Here is a 10,826-nt window from a genome sequence, read left to right as displayed (position 1 = left end):
GTCTCTGCCTCTTCAAAGCCTTCTCCCTGACTCTGCAGTGTCCACCTGGTTGACTGAGAAAGGACCAGTGGCCAGCAGCTGTGTGCTGCCAACAGGCTTGGTTAGCCGAGAGGCTCCTCCCTCAGCAGCCACTGCTACTGCTTTTTGGTGCAGCCGGAGCCCTGGTTTGGGGCGAACACTTCCGGTCCTCAAGGTGAGTCCTGACTTTAACCTGTGATGATCCAGTACTGATGTGCCTGTTGTGATTAAAACATCAAAGGCCAATAGGACAAACAAAAGGGCAATCTCGCTTATCTGAATGTCGCTCTAAGATGAAATATCCATTCTGTGTATCATTAAAGCAGGGTCACGTTCATGAGGAAGACCCACTTGACTTCGTCTAAATAATAGTGCAATCACTTGTTACTTTATGGGATCCTTTCTCCCGGGATTGCTTCTTGAATCTACTGGGACTCCGCCATCACAGGTTTTGCTGACTCTACATTCTGACTACCATTTATTGATGCTTTCCTCACGTGACAAGTGTTTTACATTTATTATTTAATACATCAACCCTACAGAAAGGCAGGTTCATTCCCATTTTCAAATTAAGGCTCTGAGAAGTTGATTAACTTTCTCACAGTAACGCAACTAATAAATGGGCTCTGGACTTACGTTGGTAAAGGCCACCATTATAGTGCAGTTGTACTGAGCAGCAGCACTTTCAGCTTCACTTACTGAAATGTGTAAAATTCCGCTAAGGAATACTTTTATCCTTCCATTCAGAAGGGTCACTGGACAAGAGGACTTGGGACTATTCTGAAAGAGACTCTTCTCTGAAATGACAACGACGATGACAACAAAAACGTTAGGTAAGTGGCGGGAATGGACCAGACAGGCACCGTTACTCTAGGCCAAACTCCCAGTACACTCACCAGAGGTTCCCACAGCCCGTGTGATAACCTGCAGCGCAGGAATCTGTCAGTGAGGGAGCAGCACAGGTTCCCCTGGCAGAAGGTGGACTACCCGTCAGGCGGACTGCCTATTCCTAATGAAATGTCATGTGACTCTGCTGATGCAACAGCTACTAACAGTATTTTAAAATTACCTTGGAGAAATTTCCTGCTCACCTTAATATCATGCATGTGTATACTGGAAAAGAAAAAATTCCCTAGAAATGCTTATTTAACCTTGCCAGTTCTGATGAAGATATAGTATAGCGAATCATGGGAATTCCTTTTATGATTTCATGTTCTACATAAAAACGGCTCTGCCTTAGTACTGATCCATTTCCTATGGGGCCTCAGCCTAAACCCGTCCGCTTTCAAAAAAGTAGAAGCCCGACTTACCAAATGATTTCCTCTGGATTGAAATACATTAAGATAGAATAAACCTTCGCATCCAAACTCATCAGATACCAAAGTACAAAAGTACAAAAAGTACAAAAAGTACAAAAAGGCCAGGCTGAATTTCTTTTAAATTATTTTATTTTTGTGTAAGCTAAAAGGAAATTTACACACTGAAATCTCAAAAGACCTTAGGCATGCATATTAACCCTGTCAGAGGTTCTTCTACATGTCTTTCTTTTTTCCATAGGAATTTCCCCAAACATTTAAAACCCATAGTTTTTACTGTATATACAGCCTAAACCATAGCAATCTATGATTATGTCATTTTACACTGTGCAAAATCCTCAAAAAATAGTGGTACGATAGAACAAAAAATCATTAACAAGTAAATTTCATTTTAAGACATGTAATTTGGTCCTTCTCCAAACCAAAATGATTGAAAACAGACACAGCCTCTTTAAACCCCTCCAATCAAGTTCTGACAATGATCCACACCCTGTGACAAAACAGCAATCGATAAAGTACCTTGCAAAAGGTCAAGCAGCAATATGCCAGATTGGAAAGATTAAAAAAAGAGCGCAAAAATGTTAACAAAAGCCGGATCTGAAACAAACCCATCACACATGAAATTGAAAACAAACAAACAAACAAACAAACGGGGACTTTGGAGCTTATTTATGATTGCAAAAGTAATTCAACATATGATATGAAAAATTAATAGAACATTCAATGCAATCTGGAAAGACTGAAGGGGATTTCAGACAGTGGAGATTTGAATTTTTAATTTTCTTTTTTTTATTTCAAAAGTTTTGTAAGAAGGACACCACCAGTGTATTTCACAAAGACATAAATGTATACACCCCAGCAACACAAAAAGAATAAATCTTCAAAAATGTTCACCCCCAATTATTTACATTTTTTTCTAATATAAATTTAGGACTTCAGTATGTAAATAAATATACATTACTATGTATACCTTTCTAGTGCGGCTTACCAACAAATCAGCTGAACTTTTTTTTTTTTAATTAGAGCAGGTATGCTTTTGATGGGAGGGAGGGATGGGCGGGAGGGAAGGAAAAGCAATTGAAATTGTCCAATTCACATCAGTTATCAGTCTGCTTTCTCTTGGGACCTTGTGGAAGGTGTTAACGTGGCTGGGAACATCAACACCTTGGCATGCATGAATGTTAAGTCCGGAAGGCTCGTGATCACCTTGATGGCTTCTTCACTCAGGTGCTCTTCTCTTTTTGGTTTCCTATTGACAAATGAAAAAAAACGTGTTAATGTGGCTTTGCTGTAGGACAAATGGGAGAAAATCCTTTCTCAGGGTAGACAGCGATCTGTGGGGCTTCTCTGCCAGGTCCTGAACCTTATAACGTGTGTGTGCATGCGCATGTGCGTGTGCTTCCAGTGCCAGAGGCCGAATCCCTTACAGAGCTGCATGCCCATGTTATGTGTGCTTGTTATAGCTGGGCACAGACATACAGACATTCCCATGTACCTATGGACAGCTCAAAGATTTGCTGAAGGCTCAAAGCATCTACCCGGGCCCACTTTTAAAATGTTCTAAGCAGAAATAGAATGCTGGAGCCCTAATAAAACTTCACCCAACCAGATTGCCCTCTGGCCCCTGTGAAATTACTTCAACATAAAGTATATAAACATATATGTTTATATATATATAATATACATAATATATATACATAATTATATATTACATATATTATGCTTATATGTAAACATAAACATAAACAAGACCCTGTAAGTCATTTTAACCTCAGGCTCTCTCAATCTCCTATGGGGAATTCCAGGAGAAAGCCCTTGGCTCAGAAACACCCAGGCTTGACCCTGCTGGAACACAGACAGCAGGTCCAACAGGAGCAGCGCGGGAGCTGATTGCAGATACTGAGAATGGACATGGGCAGGAAGTGCTCGGGGAGAGGGGAAATCTTGAAATCCTAGAGGTTCTGGAGACAAAGTACATTTCACTCACTGCCCCTGGTATTAAAGGTGAGCATGTTAGTGCCTACCACAGATAGGAAGAACTCCTTTTCATCCAGGGCTTTCCAGATGGTGAGCTGCAGAAATGTCAAGAGAGCCTCAAATGTGGCTCAAATTGAGCATATGACTGTAAGCCAACCTTGATTTTTTTCCAGAATGTTAAAAATATTCAAAGAATAGTTGCGGTCATACAGATACTAATTTTAGACTAAAGTTCATTTAAAACTGTTCATTCTAAAAAGCTCAATTCTCTTCTATGGTAAAATAGCTGGTACTATATTAGGTGTGGTCCAAGTTATTTCTTCCACCTAATTATTTTCTTTGTTGTTGGGATGGGGAACGGGACATCATGAGATGAGGCGAGAAGGGAAAGATAGATACGGGTCTTTACTTCATACCTAGACTTTGCTGTTAATCACTTTCCAATTCAGGCTGAAATGAAATGATTTATTAGAATGACGGAAAAATCAGACATCAGAATTTTAGGACCAGAGTTCTTCAAAAAGGGGTGGGCTTTAAGCACCAAAACCATCAGATCAACCAATATTCAGGTCTGCAGTTTCTCAGAAGAATGGAATAGCAATCCAGTATTTTCTACTTAAAATCTACAATTTTCATTGCATTTAAATGGTGGCAAAATTACTAGGTGGATGTTTGATGAAGAAAACCCAGAGAGTAAAGTGAAAGACTGGAAGTGTCTACATAATGAAAAAGGCCAGCCTCTCACCAGTGGTCCATCTTAGCATCACTAACAATGGAGTCAACCAGGTTATTATGCAACTTCTGACACAGTACAGCACCTGTGCTGTCGCCCAGCCACAAAGTTTCACCCACGCTCATTAAACTTGTGGATATAATTTCTAGCTTACAGGAAGTAAGGGGAAATGAGAAACATTAACTACTACTGGAGGAAGCCGACAGATAAATTCTGAGGTTTGGGACATTCTGCAGGACATCTGGGCTGATCTTTTCAATATGCTACTGCTAAAACTGAAAACAAACACAAGGGTTAGGGGTGGATAAGCTAGGTTAAAGGAGGTTGAAGAGCCATAATAGCCAGGTACAACAGTTCTCTGCTTTGTGGAAACCAATATTGAGTTGAGGGGACATCTGAATATAGCTTTGGTATTAGATGGACTAAAAATGCACTGAAGGTGATAGATGGAGATCACAGGCTGCAGAGGTTGAATTTCGTATGAACTATAAAATCTCATTTTTGGTTAAAACAACACACATACATATGTATTTGCATGGAAAATGATCTGAAAGGAGTTATACTGATCTGAGAGGTAAGAATGTGAAACTAAGTTTTAATTTTTGTATTTTCTAACTTTCTATATATATATCTTACTGCTTCTGTAATGACAAAGTTAATTAAAAACAGTAACAAGGAGAGAGACTCCTGACTCCAGGAAACACACTAAGGGCTGTGAAAGGGGCGGCGGGTAGGGGGTTGGGTTAACTGGGTGATGGGCACTAAGGAGGGAATGTGATGTGATAAGCACTGGATATGATACGCAACTAATGAATCATCGAACATTATATCAAATACTAATGTACTGTATGTTGGTTATTGAATTAAAAAGAAACAAAAAAACAGTAACAAATAGGGGCACCTGTGTGGCTAAGTTAAGCATCTGTCTTTGGCTCAGGTCATGATCCTGGGATCCTGGGATGGAGCCCTGTGTCAGGCTCCCTGCTCAGCGGAGAGTCTGTTTGTCCCTCCCCACCGACTTGTACTCTCTCTAATAAATCTTAAAAAAACAAAACAAAACAAAACAAAAACAGTAAAAAATAAAAACTGCACCTAAAGGAACTTTCTCATTTGTGAAATGCAGTTGGAGTATGGGGAAGGAGAGCAAGGTAGAAACTTTTAGCCAAGAAATGGTTGGTAAAGAGAACTCTAGACTTTCTGCTTAATGGTCTTGTTTCAGAGGCACTACTCAGAGGCAATAGTAAATTGAAATAATAGTTTACAGAGCCGATAGTCTGTATATTTATCTATAGTCACTGTGCACCGATGTGTTCTAGAGGAGGATTTGAAAATAAAAAGTTGTATCATGAACTTTTCTCAAATCCAAAAGCAGTGATCTAATGCTGATTTATATTCTCATTAGCCAAGATTTATCCTTTTTGTCAGTGGAATACAACTGACAGTCCAGAAACAAACCTATATATTAATGGAAAGTTGATTTTCAGTAAGGGTGCCACGACCACTGATGGGGAAAAAAGTCTTTTCAAATAGTGTGGGATATCGACATGTAAAAGAATGAAGCTGGACCCCTATCTCAGAACATATTCAAATATTAAATCAATGGATCAAAGACCTAAATGTAAAAGTTGAATCTATAGAACTATGGAGAAAAAAACCTAGGTGCAAATCTTCCTAACCATGAAGTAGGCAATGGTTTCTGGGATGGCTGTAACCAAAAAGACAAAAACAAGCCTCAGTGAGAATGTGGAGAAACAAGAATCCTTGACATATGTAAGAATATATAATGAGTATGTACGAATGTAAAATGGTGTAATGTAAATAATGTAAAGAATGTAAAATGGTGGCACTACTTTGAAAAACAGTTCAGCAGTTGTTCAAAAAGTTCAACATTGTTACCATATGACCTGGTAGTTTCACTCCCAAGAAAATGGAAAGCATATGTCCACACAAGAACCTGTACATGAATGCTCATAGCAGCATTAGTCATAATAGTCAAAAAGTGAATACAACCCAAGTATCCATCAACTGATTAATGGATAAGTAAAACGTGGTATAATCACACAAAGGAATATTATACAGTTGTAAAAAGGAATGAATAAAACTGATACACAAAATAACATGGCCAAACTTGAAAACACACTAAGAGAAAGAAGCCAGGGACAAAAGGTCACATATGTGATTCCATTTACAGAAATAGCCAGAACAGACAAATTCCTAGAGACAGAAGGCAGATTAGTAGATGTCAGGATGCCTGGGAAAACTGACAGAAAAGGGAGTAACTGCTAATTAATGAGTATGGAGTTTCCACTGAGGGTGATAAAAATGTTCTGGAAATTAGTGGTAATGGTTGTGCAATGCTATCAATGTACTAAAAATCACCCAACTGTACACTTGAGAAGGGTGGATTTTACGTTATGTGGACTATGTATGTTAGCCAATTAAAAGGTCAAAGGTCAAAATTAAAAGGTTAAAAAAAAAAGACAAAAAACATATGTATCTCTTTTGGCAACTAGTCCGTAGGCTTGTAGAAACTTGAGTTCGAGATCTACCACTACTAACTAGGTGGTCACCCACTGATTAAGGAAGTTATTTTTCTCTATACTAGAAAAGGTAAAGCAAGAAGAAGGAACTATTTTAAAACTAAGAACGTGCATTTCTTTAAAAAGTGAGAAGTTACTTTTAACAGGCTGTGTACGGAAAGAGATGAGCTCATGCATGTCTTCCTACATATGCAGCAAAGGCACTTGGAAAAGAGTATGCTATTACCCGTCAACTTCCTCTACTTACACCTTGGTTTCTTAACCTTGCAGTACCCTACATCACTCTACCTTCTGTGTGTTGTCAGTTGTCAAGAAGATTTTGCTGAGCTTTACTTTCTGTAGTTTATTCCATTCAAAACCAAAAACAGAACTATGTAAAAAAAAAAAAAAACAAAGACACTGACATTTTCTGAAACGATGCCAGCCATCTGCCTTTCTCTTACCTGTGCAACTGAGAATCATTCATGGGTACATTTTACAGTAATTGTAAAGGCTTGTGAAAATTTGCATTTCTTACCATTTTCAAATAATTGAAATGAGTTGGCAACTCATTTCCGCCCCCCCCCCCATTTGTTATGTTTTAAACACGAAGCTGGACAGATACTAGAAAGCAATTTGGTGCAGTTATAACACTCACCTTAGGATACACACAATGGTTCTAGTTCATTCTGTAGTAGTACAGAATAAGGGAAACAATGAAAATAATTTCTTAAAGTGATAGGAGTTGTTCAAGTTCCCTGGTGTACATGGGATGTTTCAAGGATGAGTTACAGTTGGGAGAGCAAGCAAGCTAACAATGCGGTATAGAGCTCCTCCTAATGGCACAAAGACTGAATTCTCATCATGGGACTTTGGAAACTACCATAGTTCATTCAGTGACACTGCAGAAGGACAAGGGTAATGAAACAGTAGTACTGTCCTTAGAGAAGGCTGCCCTAAAAATGACAGGGGAAAAAAGCCCAAACAATAAAAGCATCAGTATTTTTTTTTTTTTAAGTCAAATGTGCAGTAGCTTTTGGCTAACATATATAGAACAAATGGACGAGAACTTTGAGAACTTCAATTTGAGAAAAAATTTGAGAGAAAAAATTATAAAGTGAGCAAAGAGAATCCACAGAGGATTCATTTACAAATAGGTTCACTTAAGAGGAGGCTTTACCCCAAAGACATGGGAACAATGAGAATAAGAGAATCTGTGGTGTGTGCACTCTGTAAATTATTCTAGGGAGAAGTTAAGAGTATCCACAATTGTAAAATACATAAAATGCCTCTTTTATAATTATAAATATTATTAATAATACATATATGTTGAATGAATGGATATTTAAGCACACAACACAGTTTGAAAGGCAATGGGATAATTCAAACTACAGTTTGAAGCCTGGTAGCATTTATTATTTATAAGGAAAAAAGTTTTTTGTTTTTTTTAAAATGGTTGTTTTTCTACAGAAGAACTGCTTCAAAAGATAAATCTGAATCTGACATAGAGTTTATCTGTTGAGGAGTAAGGGCTATAATACTTCGGCCAAAGTGGGCCACTAGCAGGTAAATATTTCCACTTGAAAATGCTGATGAACAATGCATTTGTAACAGCGAAGCTGGTGCTCCTATCAGCCAGTATTTGCTCCAACAGTAGTGGTCTCCGGTTCCCAATGACTACTTCTTCTGAGGAACTGGCCTATTCTTATAGCTAACATGTCTAAGCAATGGCTTACTGTTCGGTGCTAAATTACGTAAAACTAAAGGCTTCCTGAATCCTGAGCACAGGGCCCAAGTGACATTCCTTCCGTTTGGTTCCAATACTGCTTTTCTAAAGGCCATGTCCCTGAGGGGCCTCCCAGAAAGCTTGGCTAAGCAAGGCTTCACATTCCAGAGGTGCTGCACATCAGCAAAAATGCAGAAAATAAGAGTGGCCATTGCCTCACCTACTCCAGCTTAGCTCAGGGGTAGAAAGTTTAGCCTAAGTGTGATCATCATCTCAGTGGTTAGGAAGGGAAAGAGGGACAGTTTCTAAAATGGCTTATGATCTCAATACTTCATCAGAATTCTTCTCAACAAACTTTGGCCGAGGGTGGGGAGGGTAAAAAGAAAAAACCACATCTGCAGCCCTTTCCAGCTTCTTACGAAATAGCTCTGCTCTAATAAAGTCCATAATTAAACATAATTTGATAACTGTTTTTTGGAATTAGGGATCATCTGATAAATAGAAAGTGCATTTTAATACACTATATTGAAATACCGTCAACTTACTTGCTTTCCTAAATTCAAAATTTAGGGTATAATGAACACTAGCTGTTTACCTGGTAGATGTGCTTGTCTTCTCTACTGTGGACATGAGTCTTGCAAATGCATCAGTCACTTTGAGGCTTGAGGTGGAGATTTCCAGCTTAGAAGTTGTTAACTCATACAACTCTGGATCCACACCTTATAGTATAAAACGACAGTCAGTGAGGGCAAGCTGCACTGCGTTACTCATCAGCCACGATCCAAGATGCAAAAGGCACTCATTCTGTAAACATCTGAGTCTTTTAGGAGCATGACATGTCTTTAGACTAATGTTGCATTTATTTTTTAAATTATAGATTCCAACTTTCAGAATATTTAAAAAGTAGGAAAATACTTAAAAAATCTCACTTAGGTATTAAATACAGCCTTAATTCATCTAACATTTATGTAGTAGATATGCAAATACTTCTACAATTTCTACCTGCTGTAGAAAACTCAATTTTGGATTATTAGTGATATGAAAGTTATCAGTGTTTTATAGAAAGCACACATGATTTGTTACAGGTACCTCAAGGTTTAAATGGACCGATTAACTTCATTTTTGGAATTTTCTCCCCTTCTACACCTCTTTAACAATTTTACCTCCATTATACTTTTTTCCATACTGAAAGATTTAGGAGCTAGTCTGAAGTCTCAAATACAGTAAATGACTTGGTTAAATATATTCTGACCACCGGAGGACATAAACTATTACTCAAAGTGTCAAAATTATTACTAAAGATAAATTATGTACCACATTGTTCTTTCTTCAGGTCAGAAGTAGGGAGGGTAAAATATTCCCAGAAAAACTAATAAAAGCACTACTTTTAGACAAAATGAAAACTGTCTCAAGGGTTTATTTCTTTGGTTTCATATTTGACCTGGTTTTAAGGAATTCAAAATGAAGCTGAGTCTCTTAGATCTGACTTCACTAAAATATACATTTTTACATTTCCAAAGAATATAGATTTATATTAAATAACTGACTACAAAAACAGTCAAAAGAACAATAAATATTTTCAACTCAAGCTCAACTTTGGATAATAGAGACTCCGATTAAAAAAAAAAATCCCTTGGGGCACCTGGGTGGCTCAGTGGGTTAAGCTGCTGCCTTCGGCTCAGGTCATGATCTCAGGGTCCAGGGATCGAGTCCCGCATCGGGCTCTCTGCTCAGCAGGGAGCCTGCTTCCCTCTCTCTCTCTCTCTCTCTCTCTCTGCCTGCCTCTCTGCCTACTTGTGATCTCTCTGTCCAAAAAAAAAAAAAAAAAAAAAAAATCCCTTACTCTCTATGGTACCAGCAAATTACCTGAGGTAAAAAGTTTAGTAGTTTCAGATTATAGCAGAAATGCAGATTATAAGAGGAGAATGTCTTATTAGTTTAATTAATTTTTACTTATTATTTCTAAAAAAGTTCTGAAAATCGGCAGAGAAAATTATAAATGTAAATACTAGTGTTATTAATTTTCCTTTTAAGATATTTTAAGGTTAAGAAAAAAAATCACGAACTGCCTTCTATTAACCAGCTTTGCAGATGAGTGGCAGATGTAAACGCAGATCTCAGATGTTTACAGAAATCAAACAAGCAAAAGCAGCTTCCACAGTTATCATGTCCAACAAGGGGAGGAAGGCTATAGAAAATGTTTGTTGACTCTCCCAAGTTCTTAATATTTCATTAAGGTACGGTTTCAAAAAATACTTAATGAGGCCCTTTCTTTGTATCTCTGTAAGGATGTAAGTTTCAATTAAAACCTAAAAAAATTGTAGATACCTGTAGGGGACCAAATGAACCCAAAGTACCTCCTTCCTCCACTGTGAAAAAGGTTAGATTCCAAGTAACCACAATATTGAAGCTGATGTCTAATACATAGTGCAGAATAAACAACTGTATTCTGACTGCCAACAGAAAAGTGGTAGTAAAAATTTGGTCAGGTTTGTAAAATACTGGCCACTTGGCTGTCAAAGAATAAAGTGGGAGAT

The 10,826-nt window shown here is 37.9% G+C and overlaps 1 protein-coding gene across 4 annotated transcripts in view; it reads right to left on the bottom strand.

Annotated features, from left to right (window-relative positions):
• Positions 1–1,448: 1,448 nt before the first annotated feature.
• AFTPH (aftiphilin) overlaps positions 1,449–10,826 on the bottom strand; it is a 64,381-nt gene continuing 55,003 nt past the window's right edge. For all 4 annotated transcript variants that reach the window (XR_004287797.1, XM_032352270.1, XM_032352269.1 and 1 more), the window contains 2 exons: positions 8,885–9,008; positions 1,449–2,583 (listed from right to left, as the gene is read on the bottom strand). Coding sequence is in view for 3 of the 4 variants with exons in the window: in XM_032352270.1 (XP_032208161.1) it covers positions 2,439–2,583; positions 8,885–9,008 (269 nt within the window). In the remaining variant the exon portion in view is untranslated. The remainder of the gene's footprint in view (positions 2,584–8,884; positions 9,009–10,826) is intronic.

Source organism: Mustela erminea, chromosome 7 (assembly GCF_009829155.1).
Source record: "Mustela erminea isolate mMusErm1 chromosome 7, mMusErm1.Pri, whole genome shotgun sequence".
NCBI classification, from domain to species: Eukaryota; Metazoa; Chordata; class Mammalia; order Carnivora; family Mustelidae; genus Mustela; species Mustela erminea.
Note: the sequence above shows the minus strand (reverse complement) of the source record. Positions and strands in the feature narration are given on the sequence as shown.